This window comes from Chiroxiphia lanceolata, chromosome 4, assembly GCF_009829145.1.
Source record: "Chiroxiphia lanceolata isolate bChiLan1 chromosome 4, bChiLan1.pri, whole genome shotgun sequence".
Lineage (NCBI taxonomy): Eukaryota > Metazoa > Chordata > Aves > Passeriformes > Pipridae > Chiroxiphia > Chiroxiphia lanceolata.
Window position 1 is genome coordinate 62403419 of NC_045640.1, and position 17753 is coordinate 62421171.

Genomic DNA, 17753 nt, shown 5'->3' on the forward strand with positions numbered 1-17753 from the left:
TTAATATCAGAGTACTGTTTGGATTTTTTTTTTTTTTTTTTAATGCTGTGAGCCTAATGGAAACTTTCCAATTGTACGTGTGGAGATACCTTAATGTTTCATTTGTAATAATTCAACTCATCCTTTGCTGGATGACTATCTGAAAGCCAAATCTATCATCCCTTGCTAAACACACAACACGCTAAGAAATGAGACCTTTGTGTATTGTAAAGCAACATCCACTCTGTAGCCCATTTTATCATCCCTTCTTTTCTAGCTCTCATAGCAGAAGGGAAACATTTTGGGATTTTTTTTTTTTTTTAATCTGGATATCCCATATTAGTAAAAGCACATTTCAATAAAGAAGTTAATTCAGGGTATTTTCAATCCATTCAGAATTCCCTCCTGCTCACAGTCACGGGAACCGTTCCCCTCTGCTGTCAACAATCACACACAGAGCTGCTTCTGGCATTCACAACCAAGTTCCAGGCGCAGCACTCTGATGCGGAGAGGCAAAATGAGAGGATGCATTTAACATAGACTAAGCAGTCTTTTAATTTGCTTTATTACACGTAAATGATGGCAAACGTGAATTTCATATGCCAAGACCTCTGTGGATGCTGACCAAGGAATACTTGGACCAGACTACAACGTCAGCTCAAAGTCTGAATGTCATGCATGGAAGATACAGCCAGCTGAATGATCAGGAAAAATAACATTTATCTACACATTTCAGAGACCATAACCACTTTGATGATTTCCAGTGCTTATTATTTGCTTATTATTTATTTTTAATAAACACATTAACCTAACACAAGCTACTCTGCAAAGGGCATAGGCTAAGACTCTTAGGCTTATAGTTATTGTACTGGGAGGCAGGGCTTTGATCCACAACACACAGGAAGGTCAAGCGGTGTTCAAAATCTTCATGATTATTTCACATGCTGTCTTAAGTTTTAAACCAAACTGTCCCTTACCCTGTGAATAATTCCTGCAGAGTGAAGATGCTTGATACCACAGAGCATTTGGTAAAGTAGATAAGACATTCGCTCATGGTCTAGCTCCATCTGAATGACCTGGCACAGATTGGCATCCATTAATTCCATTACCAGGTAACTGAATGGAAAAGCAAAGTCACAGGGTTATTATCGGTGTTGAAGAGGAATCACAGCATTATCTCAAATAAGTAACAATGCCTTTCCTAGCTTCAAAATTCATTTTATTTGTGATGACTGCGAGCAACACAGCTGGAGACTGGGCCCGCTCACAAGGGTACCACAGTGGTGTTTGTATCTCACTGCAGAGACACTACTCTTTTTGCATCCCAGCAAAACTGGTGGATTATTGATCCTTCCTTGGTGCGTTTCCCATGACAGAGACTATAACCTACATGGGCAATCAGGCAGCACAGCATGGAAATGCACAGAAAACAAAATAGCCACAAGCACCAAATGACATAACTGCATGGCCTTTGACCATTTCAAGGAATGGCTACTAAAGTACATGTAGGAATCTGAGAGAAACAGAGATGTCTAAGAGGCTAAAATAAGCATCCCCATGCAAAATGCCTCAAAAAATCCTCCTAAGGTTGCATGACTTCAAGAAATTCTCATTACAACTAATAGGTTACTGCTGATATCAGACTACAGAATGGCATACATTTCCATCCAATGTATACAGAATATGGGAAAGACAGAAAGATAAAAGGAGAACAACTATATAAAACACAAACTGTTTAAAATTTCATTCACAGCAGGTTTGTACTATGCACAGTAGTGGTTGTGCAATAGTGTAAGGCTCCAACAGAGATGCCAGTTGTCTTCTACACCTGGCATAACTCCCCAGGCAAGTAATTTTACTCAGTTGAAAGTGATACCAAAACAGATATGAAAGCCATTATTTGTCACTTTATAAGTGTCAAAAGATGTCTCAGTATGGGAATGCAGAATGTGTGTCTACCCACTAGACTCGCACGATCTTGTCTGGAGGTGCTTATAACATTTGTGTTTTGCTGAGTTATTACATTTAAGGTACAGTATAATGCCCCTAAAGCTTTAGTTTAATTACTGCCTCTGTTACTTACACATCCTGGAACTCCTCCAGAGATTTCTGTGGTGTGAAGACGTTTAATAAACTGATAATCTGAAAAGCAAAGTAAGACAAAAGAATGAAGAGAAGTGATACACATAATCAGTTGAATTCATTTTGAAATGTGTTAAAGGATAAATTGTTTTTCACTGTTCAAGTTATATTAACACGTCTCACTTTATGGATCAGTAAAAATTTGGCAGCGTTCAAAATAAAACACCACAGATCTCTAAGATTTCTTCAAGGTGCATTTGAAATGGTCTGAAAGAAGCTTAACCAGCGACAAGCTAAAATGCTAAGGGTGAGAAAGTCCTCTGAATTTTGAAGTTACAGGTTCAAAGACAAACTTCAGCTCAATCTAGCATAGCAGTCCTTGTGCTACAGCCAGAAATTTCTTATTTATGAGAAATACTAACCTGAGGGGACCAATAATCAAGGACCATCTTATTAAACAGAAGTCCTTCCTTCTCTCTGACATGGCCTTAACTCTATTCAGGTCACATACACACACACACACTGACTGACACAAATTCCACCATGAGAGGCACCATTTTTTAGTAGAAGTGCTTTAAAACAGTGGACAAATCCTGAGCAAAGGCATCTTGCATGCTGTAACTCCTTTTTTACCTTTTTTTTTTTTTTTGGTTCTCTTTGGGTTTCTGTTTGATTTTAAATGGACTGGGCTGTTGTAAGGCACTGAAGAATGTGTGGAACAGCACAGAGGAAAAATGTGACCTCACAGATCTGAACTTCCCATGCTTTCCTTCTGTGCAGGTAACAGAGGTAGATGATATCAGCACAGTTGTCATGAAGACAACATCTGAATGTCTCCCTCTCCATTTCCATCACCCATCTAGGTTTTCTAACAAAAGGGGTTTAATATTCTTTCTCTTCACTCCGCATATTCTGACTGAATCTTACCTCTGCACAGGTGCCTTTACAATCCTCTTCTTCCTTTCCACTTCTCTGTACAGACAGATGGAAACTCTGACCCAACCAATGTGGTGCTGTTAACAGCTCTCATGCAGCACGTTTAAAATTATGTATTTGAAATTACTGCCGCTCCTGCTGCCCTCTGCTCTTTCTAGTCCATTAAAAAACTGAAGTGAGAATGCATCATTCTACTGCCTACAGGGAGAACTCCTCACTTATTCCTGCATTTTCAAATCCCCATTCATTGGTCTGGTTGAGAGTAGCTTCCATCAAGTCAACAGGGAAGAGACAGGTACATTCCTGATCAACATAGTGGGAATGTAAGGATAAATTCATGCCCAGAAGTGGGGCAGAGGATACTAGAGTGACAAGTCCTGCTGTTTGCCGTTTTAGAGTCAGTCCTCTTTCTTTTCACGTGAATTTGGGATAGAGAAAAAGTGTAAAATCTCACCTTAAAAATCACATTTTTCAAGCTCATTTTTCCTTTGCATAGGGAGAAAGAGTCATTGCAGGATCTGAGGCAAGGGTAAACATTGCAACCTGAAAAATTCACTCCTAATGAAAAGGAATGGGCACACAGATATGGCAGCAGGCCATAGGAGAAATTGAGGAACTGGAGGAAAATGAAATCCCTGGGAGAGCCCTTGACAATGCAATGTGGCAATCCTGTTATTTCACTACAAAAAAACCAAGTTTCTACAGTCAGGTAGATAGTTCTAACAATAATGGAATAACAGCCCTGGAATAACACTCTGTAATGTAGGAATATTTTCATTCATTATGCATAATAAATGTTATACAATAGGTAGTGAGTGCAAGAAACAGGGAAGTCTAGAAGCTGCTTGTGCTTTTTTTTTCAACAAGATCACTGGGATTAGAAGGAACAGCACAACGTGCTGAGGTTTCAGACTTTCTGGCTCCACAACATTAGGCTACTCACAAATATATGCTTTTGGTTCTTAATTTTCTTTGGCAGTTTTGTACAACCTGTACAAAGCATTTATATGAGTTGGTTTCAGATTAAGTCCAGAATAAGGAGTGTGCACAGATATTTCAATGCAAAAGACACTGCTTTTGAGTCACAAATACCAGTGACAAGAGAATGGAACCAAGATTCCAACAACCACTTATGCATTTCTGGATAAGGAGCCGACAAGAACCCATTCTGCTCTCTCCACTTCTACTATCCTAACCCTGCCAGGACATCCACATTTGGCATAGCCTTGAAATAAGCACATGGAACATCCTCACTCTCTCATGTGGATGTATAATACCAGACTGACTGTAGCCCTCAAGCACAATTTACTTTTCATTTCTTCTGTTTTAAAAAGGAACCTAACAAAACAACTTTCTTCCTAACAAACCAATATACACATCACTTCTCCAACCACCTACTGAAAACTTACATTTTTATGATTCACACACTTCATGAGGACCAGCTCCCTGTAAGCTCGCTTGGCATGAGTTTGGTTCTGAAATGGTCTGCTGAGCTTCTTAATGGCCACGTTTCTGTCAAGGACGGCATCATATGCAGCACTGCAGTAATTACAAACACAGGGGTTATGCATTTTAGAGGGTATCCAGCATTTCTCATGGTATATTCCTGAGCGTCGAGTCTACCATTTCCTTTTTTTCCACTGAGAAAGATACTGTGATAAAGGGAGAGATTTTGTCGTAAGAAAAAATAAGACATCAAAAGGAGACATGTAGCACCTCATTTGCAGAAGACAGCACGCACCACTACTTCTGAACTCCAGCTCCATAGGAAATAAACACTTACTTTTAAGGGGTGGGAGAAAAAAATTAAGTAACTTCAAAATAAGAATACTATAAAAACTGGATTTGACAAAAAGTTATTTCATAAAGCAACCCTCTGCGCACTGGGTGCAGTGGAGAGGTTTTTGCTTTTTCTGTCATGATTAAGGACACTTTCACCAAGTGGCTCAATGAACAATTGCCCAGTTATCTAGAGTCAAGTTATTTAATCATTCTCTGAGACCATATAATCCAATTCTAATAACATATCTAGAAACAGAACCATTTCACAATTTTTTTTTTACCATTTCCTGATAATGAAAAAAATTGTTACATATACACAGTTACAAATTTTGAAAACATGAAAAAATACAGGCCGTGGTTTGCAAACTGGGCTTTTAAAGCTGGGGTCCTAAAATTCTCCTTAAATTTCTAAATGTTTTGTGCAACCTTCAGTTATAAAAATAATCATTACTACCTATGCATTGAACCATTTATTTTGGTGGTTTGAATCTGACTACATAAATTTTGACTTCTAAATTCCACAAAGCACACTAAATCTTAGATTCCAAATGCACAGTGTCCTAAGACCCTCTTCCTGATTTTTTCCTTTTACCAAGAACAAAACAAGACATAACACAAGTTTTCTGCTAATCCATGAAAAGTAACAGTGTATTTCCCAAGAGATAAATTGACCAAATCACTAGTTGTCCTAAAAATGGCTTTTTAAAGCACTAAAGTAAATATTGAAAACATTGGAATTCTTTTTCATATTAACTCTTGCTTATTGTAGACATTGACTGGGTCTTACTGACCAAGTACAGAGCAGAAAGCATTGCAAGGATCAGAAGCTTAGTCACAAAGCCAACCAAAATGTACAAGTGTTCAAAATAAGTAAAAAAAAGTGTAGGCAATGTATGTCTTGGGAACCACACAAGAGAAGATGAATCAGAAATATTTCAATTCCACCACTTTGCATAAATAACACACCAAATACATCCCACAAACAAGAATAATTGTTTGCTAAAAGTGATGAAGAGTTTTGCAAAGATTACTTTTAGGATTCATTCAGGAAGACTCTTGATAGCAGGGCAAGGGAAGTGATCCTTCTGCACTGCTTATTGCTACTAAGGCCACATCTGGAATGCTGAGTCCAGCTCCAGGCTCCCCAGTATGAGAAAATTACAGATGCATTGGAGGAATTACACTGAGGAGCCATGAAGATGATTAGGGACTACAACATCTATGTCATACTGAGCAAGTGGGAATTGTTTAGCCTGGAAAAGGCTTAAAGTGAATCTTATCACTGTTCCTAAGTATCTACTGGCAGTGGCAAAGAAGATAGAGCCAGACTCTTCCAGTGGTCCTGAGCAACCTGCTGTAGTTGACTCTGCTTAGAAGAGGTGAGTTAGACCAGGGGCTCTCCAACACCATCCACTCTGTCATTTGGTAACAATTCTTTATTCTCCTATTCCTTAATAAGACATACAACTTTTATGACCCAGTTAATATCATGCTAGGCACATGCATAAACAAAGTTAAACTAGTGTACTCACTAGTTATGCACTCACTAGTTAAACCACATAAGAAGCAACCTAAGCAATAAGGCTATCAAAGATCCAGCCTGACTTGACTTCCCTCTCTCCATGGAATTTCACTCAACCAACCCTTGTGTTAGGAGGAACTTTATGTGTGTTTTACACCCTAACAGTACGTAGCAGAAAGCAAATTTCCTGTCAGAATCATGTTTCTCATTCTGATTTAGTTTGGCCGTAACATGGCATCACATAAAGGCCACAACTTAAACACCTCTGAATTCCATTAAGGAAGTAATGAACAAATATAATGCAAAGCCAAAGGATTTGAAAAACATGATCTTTCAACAGTTAAATATTTTGTCTCTGTTGTTCATGGATGTATATTGCTAATACATTTGAGCAGACAAATCTCTCAGCTAATCCATATTACTTGATCACCAAACTCCTTTTAAGATGAAAAGCCTACATGAGACTCATCCGAGCTGTGTAAGAGTATTTTAAATAGTTTTAAGAATCTTTTCTCATATTTTAATCTCATTAGTTACATCATAAAATTACTGAGTTGGAATGTTAGAAAACACTGAAAGTTTGTCAGGGCAAACATTTTCTTCAGTTTCTGATCACTGCTTTTCTGAATTTTCTCTCTCTGTCAAATCAAAAAACCAAAGGCTTCTTAAGCCTTTGGCTTTTATGATCGATTCCCAGTCATTTACATACCATGGAGGAACTAAAGTAATCCTTTGTAGAGGGATATTTACTTTGGGACACAAGGATCTTGACTGCAGTTCTATCATTATCTTCTATTAAATGGAAGGTGTCCAACTACTTGGTGAAGTAGATGCACAAATTCATTGCACTGGGTAAATTAATAGCCCTGTTATGTTTTTCTATTCACCAGAGAGACACTTTCGTTTACAGGCAGTCAAATATGCATTTTTCTACGGTAAAATACAAATACCACCTCCAGGTCCTCTCTCTGATGCTTGCTACACAAAATCCTTACCTTGGAACACCAAGGTTAGCATTGATGATAAGCCTTCTTAAGACAAACTTCAATCACTGGCAGAAACAGGTGATTCAAGGGAGCAGGAATAAGAGGGAGAGAGTAATGAATGTCTGCGAACTGCGACGAAAAGGCTGAGTGTGAAAGTCAGTCTCAAGTTCTCAAATAACAAGCTGGACTTGCATTTAAAAGCCTGCACTTGTTTCTCTTGCTTGACTATGAATTCATTTTTTAATTTATGTAGTTTTCTGTTTTTATAACAAGGAGTTTAAATCACTCCTATTCTTGTAATAAAATGATAGCTTTACTGCAACGTGAGCTCAGAAAAATCCTCAAAGTTTACTTCCATGTCTCTGGCAGCTGTACAGACAGAAAAAGCAGTAAATAATTCATTCCCTATAAATTCTGGTTACAGTTAGTTTGACAAGGTAACTGTTAGTGTTAAAAAATGCCTTTTAAAACTGTAAATAATTTGAAACAAACCTATTTAGCAGAGATAAAAATTTTAGCCAGATGTGAATATACATTCATGACTACCAAGAGATATATGCAATTACAGCTATTTAACAAGACTCTTTCCTGACTCCAGCAGGAAAAAAAATGAACCTCCTAGTCAGATTTACACAAACCTAGGTCATCATTTACCACCAATATTCTATATGAGTTCAGACTGTAATGATTAATAAGCAGTGTTCTGTTGTCATACACTTGAGGGACCAGGCATTCATTTTTATACCTATGTCAAAAAGTAAAGAAAAACATTCTAGTTTCAGGTCCAAGCTTTTATTTCAATAGGCACTTACCAAATAAATACTTAAAATTATTCCTTTCATATAGGAATAACTCTTTTCATGAACAGTGAAACTTAACATTTATCAATTTCATTATATTCTACCCAGGAATAGACTGTCAAACCCACAGAAAAAGTGTATTTTTTTAAATTGACTCTTAGAGATGGGATCTTATACAATTTTTGATAATCTTTACTTTCAAGATTCTTTGGATGGGGCATACACATCCTTTTCAAGGTGCTTACCCTATTTTAAGCCACTACTTCATTAAAGTACTATTATTAGTTCTCAGATGACAGAACAGAAGCCTAAAACAGGAAGGGAAGCTCCCAACCTCCAGTCTTCCAGGGCAGGTTGTGAAATGGAGACTCTGGACAACCTCAGCAAACAGCTTTTTATATTAAGGAAGTCTATTCACTGAATGTTGTAGAAATCTAAGGGACACTAAACATTCCCCTTACCTGTTCCTACATATACATATTGTGACAAATACAGTATTAAAATATTTCTGAAAAGCTACATAATATTAAACCTACTTTTTAAAGTGACAAAGTCCAGTCATCTTTGCCTTCCTCCAGAAAGACTCCAGCTGTATTTCTGTTTATTACAAGTCACTGCTATTTATATCTGCATTACTTGATCCTTCTAAGTAAGGTAGTTTTGCCACTGACATTTGCATTTTGCCTCATTTCCTTCAGCCCAGCACAGTAAGTAGGAAAAGAGCTGAAACTGATCTTGTTAAAAAAAGCAGTGAGCTGTGCACTTGAAATATCCTGGTTATTTAGTGCTGAGATCTCCATCAGTGGAGGGAATTGGTAACCTTGAAAATCACATTTAACAAGAATGCTAATGATAGCTCATCCTCAACAATCACCACCAACACATGAAGCAGGACACACTCTCTATATATATATGCCTAGATACACATCTAAGTGTATATACACATACAGATAAAAAGAAAAGCATAGAGGGATGTGTATATAAATCCTTTTCACAGAAATTTCTCTGTCTTCAAAGGCATTGGTTTCAGGTAACTATCACTATTGCATTTTCTGAAGTCATTTTTAGGAACAACAAAAGCCAAATCTTTTTCCTATATTGAGCAAAATTTCTGTAAATGTGGTTTAGGAAAGTTTAACCATAAAATATTCCAAGTACTTTACCTTCTCTCTGCTTAGGGTCCCCTTTCAGGCAAGTTACTCAAAAAAAAGAGTGAAAAAGTTATTTTGCTTTAAGCCAACTTTTGTTAGTGTATTCTGGTAGGTGTTTTTTGATGGGTTTTGTTAGTTTGCATTTTATGTTGACCTCCCTTATCAGTCCAAATTTTAGAATGAAATTAGACTTTCTCATTCTTAACTTTTTTTTAATCCTTTGACACGTAACTTCTGAGTTTCTAAAGGGCATTTCCTCTCTTCCATTACTTTTAAACAGAAAAAAAATTATTTTTAGAGTGAAAACCTCACTACAGAAAATATCCTTAAATATAGTGAATGTTTTCCATGAAAATGGTATAAAACAAAAGAATTCTATACATGCACCAGCATGCAGAGAGTTTGCCTCAAGCAGTACAAGTCAAAGGACAGCTCAACAAACAAGAACCTTTCAATGTCCTTATTAGGTTTGGAATCAAGCCTGTGTGCTGAAACTCCAAAAAATAACCAATATAACCCCACTGAAGAGTTGCAGACCTATTGTCAGGAATGGCAACTCTACACTCTGGATCAGGCCTATTTCTCCTCAAAATGCAGGGAAATGGAGCAGCCTCTGAGACAATATTCAGAGCTGAGGCTTAAGGAGACCTATGCAGCTTCCTAATGGGTGACTGCTGCACATCTCTTGTTTCCATATGTGGTTCCAGCTATTTGTTTTGTGTTTCCATCAGCTCACAGCTTCTTGCAATCAGCTGGGAACAGCTGGATTAGAAAATGCAATCAAGCTGTCTCCCCAACTGCAACACAAGTCATCCCTTTTTTTTTTCTACTATCACCATGGATGTTTCACAGAATAAATAGATCAGTCAGCAAGACCCTCCATCAGCTTCCTCATCACTGTAGAGGTTACTGATTGGGCTCAAAACATTCCTTCCTGCACTGAAGGGGGAAGCAGAGACTGCATGTGGTGAAGGGCACAGAGGAGTCACACACAGGTGTCCTAACACAGCAAACACCTTGCCAGAAAAGTGCTCCAGCTGGTGTCCTTTGGAGCCCCTTCTCATGCCAAGAGGACATGAAATCTAAGCAGCAAATCCAAAAAGAAAGATCAAACTAAGTTATCACCTCAGTGCATTTTAAACGGAAGCAGGTCCCCACTCTGGGATTTTTGGGAAATTTTTGCCAAAGAAAGGCAACCCATTGCCTATAATTCAACACGTGATCTCTTATCCCGTGTCGGAATGAAGTAGCATTAGAGAGGACAGAAGCGCCTGAATTGTTTGGGATTATCATCTTAGTCCTTGAATGAAAATTCAGCATTGCTGTCAAGGTCAATAGTGAATTCTGCAGCACTTAAACTTCAAAGACATACCATTAAAACTGGAGGATTTTAAGACAAAAGTTCAAAATGTGTGGCTCTATTTTTACATTTCAGCATGTTATCAGGAAAGACAGCTTTCTTTTAAAAGAAAACTCTTTGGGAATCAGGCCCACTGTTCACTCTGGACACACTTTCATGTATTTAATGAACTTGTGGCAGGCAAAATCCAGTTAAAAACAGAGAAGACATGCCATGCTCTCTCTGCTTGCACAATACTCTTTATTTAGTGTACTTTACTAGAAAATGCTTGTTCTCAAATGCTGTATGTAAGACTTCTGGTTCTAACACTGAAATAAATCAATCTGAAAATGGAGCTTATTTTCTAATTCTTATTAGGGATTTCAAATTCAGGTGTTAAATATTTTAAAATAGAGAAAAGCATTTTGACTTAAAAATGTCCACGTCTCATGTATCATTTCATTATAGTGCCATTGAAATTATTACTATAGCTTTGTAATACAGGCTTATTCACTTCACTACAACATCCTTATTTTATTTCCCACCTTGCAAAATACAGCTCCTTAAAGGCCCTGATTGAACAAAAATACATTTCTGTTGTGCTACATTTTATCAGAAATTATACCAAAGGTCTCTGGTTCCCGTACATTGAACAAGAAAAGGTGATATAAAGACCTCTACATACATTTCTGTCTGAAAACGTATGGAAATTAAAAAAGGAGTAAGAACTGCTCACATGACCAGTCATAACTGTGGTTATTGAAATGGGAGTCCAACAGACAAGCCCTTGCCACAGCTAGAAGAAACTACTTCAACAGGAATATTTCACCAGTCAAATCTGTGACACTATATGCCTACATATTTATGCTCTTAAAGAACTTGTTCAGATATGCACGTGCACTCATAGAAATGTAGAATGGTTTGGGTTGGAAGGGATCTCGAAGATCATCCAATTCTAACCCCCCTGCTGTCTAACATCTTCCACCAGATCAGGTTCACAACCCCATCCAACTTGGTGGTCTGAAGGAAGTTGCTTGAGCCATAAGACAACATAAAAGAAGTATCATGGATAAGAAAGGCTGGAACACTTACTTTTAGTACTTTTCTGAATAGAACTGTAAAACAGTACTTCCTGCTTCTGCATGTCTCTTGTCACTAACTCACTGTACAGCCTGCAAGCTGACAGTAGCTTTTATTAACTGCCAGCTGAGGAAATTCAGCCTGGTCAGTGAAAGGAGCCAAATTTTTTACTCATTCTGCTTTAGAAGGGTTCTAGACCAATATGCCTTCCCTTACATGTGACACACATAAGAGATGACTATCTCATGGTTTCCAAAGTATGCTAAACTACTCACTCTTTGTGTGCTCAAGAACTTACTGAAGACAGAGCAAGGTAAAAAAACTGAAAAATGGATCAGAGCTGGAGGTGCCTCTCAATATTCAGTGACAGAAAATACATGGGTAAAAGAAGTTTAAGCTTGATTTGTAGTTGCACCATATTGAGTAGATGTTTGCTCAACATCTGGAGAATAGATATAAAACACTGAATCTGGCAAAGATATTCTCACATTCAGTGCTCTCAACTGTCAGCAGGCTACATAAATTTTGAACAAATTTTCAAGTCTGTGAAGCAGCAAAACCAGAAAAAGTCCAGTTTCCTCATTTAACAGCAATTTACGAGACCAGGGAAATAGTGACACCAGATCAGAGTCCATGCACCTGGCAGAATTTGAGTACCTAGCACATTCAAACTGTCAGTCACATGATAAATCTGCTAATTTTGGATCTACAAACTGGAATAGAAACCAGCTACTATCTCCCATAACTACCTCAAAACCATAATTTAAAAGACTTGCTGGCTTGCCTGACAAACAGAACAAAAGCTGTCACTTTGGTGAATAAGAAACACTATTTCACAACCGTTTTTGCTTCATTTCTCAACTGATTAAAAGTCAAAATTCAACCAAGGAATAAAAGCGTACTGTTAGTGAGCCTTCACCTACAATGTGATAATCACGAAAGGGGGAAAAAAGCAAAAAAGTTAACCCTAAAAGGCTACTCAAATTCTGGTTTCCAAAACTAACCAAACTAACCCGGCTATCTGTGCAAGGCCATTCTAAGCAGACAGAAACAGAAGATCAGAGATGCCAAAACATCACTTGGTGCAATTGTGGGAGGGAAGAAAGTCAATGCTGCCACATATGTCACGTTTACCCTCCCAGCCAAAGGGAGTCCACAGCCTGCCCCTACGGTCAGTAACTCACCCGATTGAGGTTGCTCTAACTCAAGGACCACTCTTGTCCAACTGGGCCTTTTGGGAGGGGCAGGAGCAAGCGGCACTGGGTGTGTTTTAGCGTGGATCGTGATGCCAGCTGGGGGGGGGAGGAAAGGGTGTGTGCCAAATTAGGGACTCGTGATTGGGTGTAGGTCCCCGTGGTGCCCATCTCTGTGTCCTGGGTGTTTAGTGGTGTAGCTGTGGGTGGTGGTGTGTTGGCTGTCAGAGAAGAGCAGCACTGTCAACTTTTGGGGCGCCTATGGGGCCATACCACCCTGAGAACGCTCGATCCCATCTGATCTCGGAAGCTAAGCTGGCTGGGCCCAGTTAGTACTTGGATGGGAGACCGCCTGGGAATACTGGGAGCTGTAGGCTTTTGCCCTGTGGGGAGGCATCCCTTCTTTTGTCGTCGGGGTGTTTTGGGAGGGGCAGGAGCAAGCGGCACTCTGTGCGCCTACAATCTCTCATACCGAGGGACATCTCTGACACAGCTAAGATGCTAGCAGGTAAAACTGGTGGTTTGTAAGGACACAAAATGCTTTACCTGCTACATAATAACACAGAATATCCCTATTCAACACAAATAAGACTAAAAATTCCTTGGGGTTTTGCGTTGCCTTATTATATCAGAAATTTCAAGATGTAGATGTGTAGACATAACCTTAAAATGTAATATTTGTTTGAATTGGAAATGCTACCCCCTCCTGCGCCTAATGGTGAATTAGTGACCCCAGAGAGCTACAAAGCTTATTTCCTAATTGTAAATGGACACCAATCAATTTTGGATAAAAATGTGTAACACCATGAATCCAGAAAAGAATAAAAGAAAAAAAAATTAAAAAAAAAACCCGAAAACCAAACACCTCCATGTCCTGTTTGCTACTTGCAAAGGGACTCCTGTCTTTCAGTCTTCCTCCTTTCTGCTTCCCTTTGTAACTGTCTCTCTCCTTTTTTACCCACTCTTGCCCGTTCTGGTCAGTTTTCCCACTCATGTCATGCCAGACATTGTTCACAAACTTCACCCAGACTTCACACAGAATCTCTTGCTTCATATTGTCTATTCTGCACAACTATTTTTTTGGCTGTCACTGTTTTTTATGAGACAAGGGACAATATTTTGCTTTCTGTAAAGCACTCTATAGAGACTATACTAATATCAGAGATTAAATACCAACAATATATATTGACAAAGAAAATCAAATTATCTGAGCTGCTATACTTCCAGGTTGGCTCTGTTGTTTCTATTTCTGGTTCCATTGCTTTCTTGTTTTGATATCTGCCCTTTTATTTAGATATTCTCTCCTATAGCCCTACCTCCCTGATTCCATATGGTCACAGCCATTCTTGTGTCACAGGAGAAATCCCGTGTTCCTATGAGGGAACAGAAGTGTTTTGTGCAGTTGTTCTCATGTTAAACACATGGTAACCAGTGTGCAACAGTGTTCAGTTCAGTGGTGACAGGATTTCAGGTGAATGATGTAAAACATCAGTAACTTCTCTGCAGACACAGATTTTACAAACAGCTGATACATTTTTTCATGGCTCTAAGAGGATCAGAGATGCTTATCCAGTCATGGCTATGAACAAACCTGCTCTATGCCCAAAAGCTGTACCAATCCAACCAAAAATCCTGGCTGTCAGTGCCTTTACAGTGCTGAATTTGTGACCAAGCAAAGGGAGTACTGTTGTCAGGGTTCACAAAACAGATTGTGCAGAGATAGTTTCTACACAAACTCAATGACTTTTTTTTCCCATAAACTTGCAGAATATAAGCATGGAATAGATTTTGCTTGCTTAACTGTTGTAGTCACGGAAATAAACAGTTCTTTAAGGAGAAAGGAAGGAAAAAAAAGACATAGAAATATAGACACTCTGAGTATTTTAGAGACAGAGAGCCTGACATCTTTGTTAGGAGAGAATAGTGTGGCATGTTTTATTACATATAATTTGTGATTACCATTACAGTTTGGATTTTAGATTTCTGTGTACTATCAAAGGGAAATGAAACATGATAAGACAAATGTGAAATACGTGGTGACTTCCTGCCTATCAGGAATCTCTGCAGTTAGGTAGAAAAAGGACATTACAAAAAAAAATTGAGAAATATTTTTTGTAAAGCAATTCCATGTCAGATCTTTAAAAAAAAAAAAGATACAATAATAGTTTTTGCTCAAACATTACATCTCAGGTTCCTCTCTCATATAAAAATGGGTCTTCATCCTGCCTCAGGCATCTCCCTGCTACTGGATATATACCTTTTCTTCTGCTTCTTTCCCACTTCTGTTGAAGATAGTAGAAGTAGTAGATAGCAGAAGTTGTAGGAATCAAAGCAAACAAGGATTACAATCTGCTTATTCTTAAAGACAGTCCACTTATTACCTTTTTCAGACATTATGTATAGTTTGTCATATGGCAACAGTTCTCTATAACCCTAAAATTGGTTTCTTATACATCCAAGTTCAGTTCTCTTTTGAGTCATTAGCAAGAGCACTGGAAGACATTATCTCTTCCTCTCACTCCATATCCAAATAAACTGTCTCTGAACATGTGTTAACATGTAATTTTTAATAATATAACCTTAAGAAAACAAAAATTTTTCCAACTTAAATAAGCACTTTCACTCCATATTCTGGAGCTCAAATTCACAGAGATACTCAGACTTTGCTGTACCCACTGGGAGTCTCTCAGCACCTTAAAATTCACATGCTGGTAATCCAAGATTCCAAATACAATAGGAGAATTTCTATCTTTCTCAAGAATCAAAGCATAGGCATATTAGAACCACAAAGCAGAACATTCTGTTCCAGATGTACATCTGATGGTGATCAGTGGATAACCAGATACATACAATTAAGTTTTTGGCACTTCAGAGTAGACACACTAGAAAATCCAAAGAATACTACAATGAAAATGCAAACTGGGAGTTGGGGAAAAATCCTGCAATGTACAAATGAACGAGTGAGGTTTGAAGCTTGCTGTGAGTTCAACTTATAGTATTTCAACATTTAAGAACTACCCAAAATGAAAAAAAAAAAAAATCTGGCAATAGTTTAAACCACTTGTTCTGAGAAGAAAAAAAATTAAAAATCACCATGTGTTGCCACAGTATGAGATGATATTAGCACTGGGAAACATCAGAGAATTTGTTTAAATTGACATGCTTATTTTATTAACAGTACAGCAGTAGTTCATAGTACAAACTGACAGTTATTTCCTACATTACTCTCGCAGAACATACTTTTAAAACTCTCTAAAGGTTGTCTTCAAAAACCTCCTCAGGAGTAGGATGTCAAAGCACATCAGCAAAGCACACAACAGCACGAGAAAGAGAATACTAGGTGAACTATTGGAAGAATCTTTAATAGAATAGGATAAATCTGCAGTGCCAGCCAACAGGACCTTAAGCACAGGGTGCAAGATGCAACTGTGTAACTGGAATGGAAGTAACCAAACTCACCAGATAGGATCAGTTCTGACAGGAACTGCACTCCTTAAGATTCAACCACCAAATTACAATTAAAAAAGCAAAGGACAACCTACAGTATCCTTAGGCAACATAGCACGCTTGTTGTTGACTTGCAGGCTCTACCTATCACAGGGAACACAAAAAGGCTCTGCTATCTTCTTCATGTTCAGGTTCAAAAATATAATCAAACCACTAATTCAAGGGGAAAACCCCACAATGCATTGCCCAATTTACTACTTCAGGAATATATATACAGTCTCCTCGATATCTGCAGATGACGTGTCTTTCTAAATTTATTCACTGAGAAGCTACCAGTACTCTTCAAAACTATCATAAAACCATAATTCCTGCTCCCATACACCCCACTCAAACATTACTCACACAAAAAGTTCCTGCATAAACTAGACAGCATGAAGTACTTCCCAGCTAACACTCCCCTGGGTCTAGCTGACACATCATTAGACCACATTTTGACATTACGCAGCATAAAAGCCTGTCTACTCTTAAGAAAAGAGCAAGATAAACATCCAGGATTTCAGCTGAAATGCATCATCAGACCCATTTATTTGATGTTCACCCAGACAACTTTGTTTTCAAAGCTAACACTTTCTCCTAATACTGCACACAGGTAGAGGCACCAATGTGGTCATAAACCAGGCCAAATGTCTTCATAAGCTACTTCTAAGATTTTAATTACTTGTATCCTCAAGCCTGTAAGTGATGTCTTCCCTATCTGCCATAAAAACTTGGACTTCACCCTTGCTTCTATCATAAATTCAAAAATTATCAGAGCCCCTTCAAACTGCTTTTGAAATATTTCTGTACAACATCATTTTTCTAGACATCACAGACAATATCAAAAACATCACAGGCAACATAAAAAACGATAGCTTGCAAACCACAGCAGAAAACCTACCGATCAATTACCTTGCTTCCAGGCAAAAAGCATTCATTTAAAACACAGAGAAACACCCACTCCAACATCAGCATATTTCTGTTGATTTTACAGAATATGAGAACTCCTCTCCATCCATCGTCATCTAAACCATCCACAAATGCAGGCTGAAAGTGATCTGTCTCTCTCAGTCCCCCCTAGCAAAATATAGTTGCCAACTCCCTTCTAACACTGCAGAGGTGTATCACCTACCTCTTCAGTCAGTGGTTTAATTGGCACGTATCTCATTAAACTCAGAAAACTGTTTTTCATTTCTATCACAGCGTGGTTAAAAGCTTGCACAGTTTTTAAAACTACAGCTTGGTCTAATAAACTACAAGCTCTGTTTCAGCTATGCCCCATTGTCATCATGCCTGTAACAACATGATAATCATATGCAAACACAGCCTATATAGTCTTTCTCACTGATGTCAGCGTGATGTACAGTAAGCAAGCAGCCTACACTTGTATTGAGTAGTTTTTGTAGGGCAAAGAGGAACT

The 17753-nt window shown here is 38.2% G+C and overlaps 1 protein-coding gene and 1 pseudogene across 14 annotated transcripts in view; one reads left to right on the top strand and one right to left on the bottom strand.

The window, feature by feature from the left end:
* LOC116785560 (mitogen-activated protein kinase 10) overlaps nucleotides 1-17753 on the bottom strand; it is a 165663-nt gene that overhangs the window by 53293 nt on the left and 94617 nt on the right. For all 14 annotated transcript variants that reach the window (XM_032685276.1, XM_032685275.1, XM_032685287.1 and 11 more), the window contains 3 exons: nucleotides 4407-4536; nucleotides 2063-2121; nucleotides 957-1095 (listed from right to left, as the gene is read on the bottom strand). In XM_032685276.1, coding sequence (XP_032541167.1) covers nucleotides 957-1095; nucleotides 2063-2121; nucleotides 4407-4536 — 328 coding nt within the window. The remainder of the gene's footprint in view (nucleotides 1-956; nucleotides 1096-2062; nucleotides 2122-4406; nucleotides 4537-17753) is intronic.
* LOC116786506 lies at nucleotides 13110-13227 on the top strand (annotated as a pseudogene).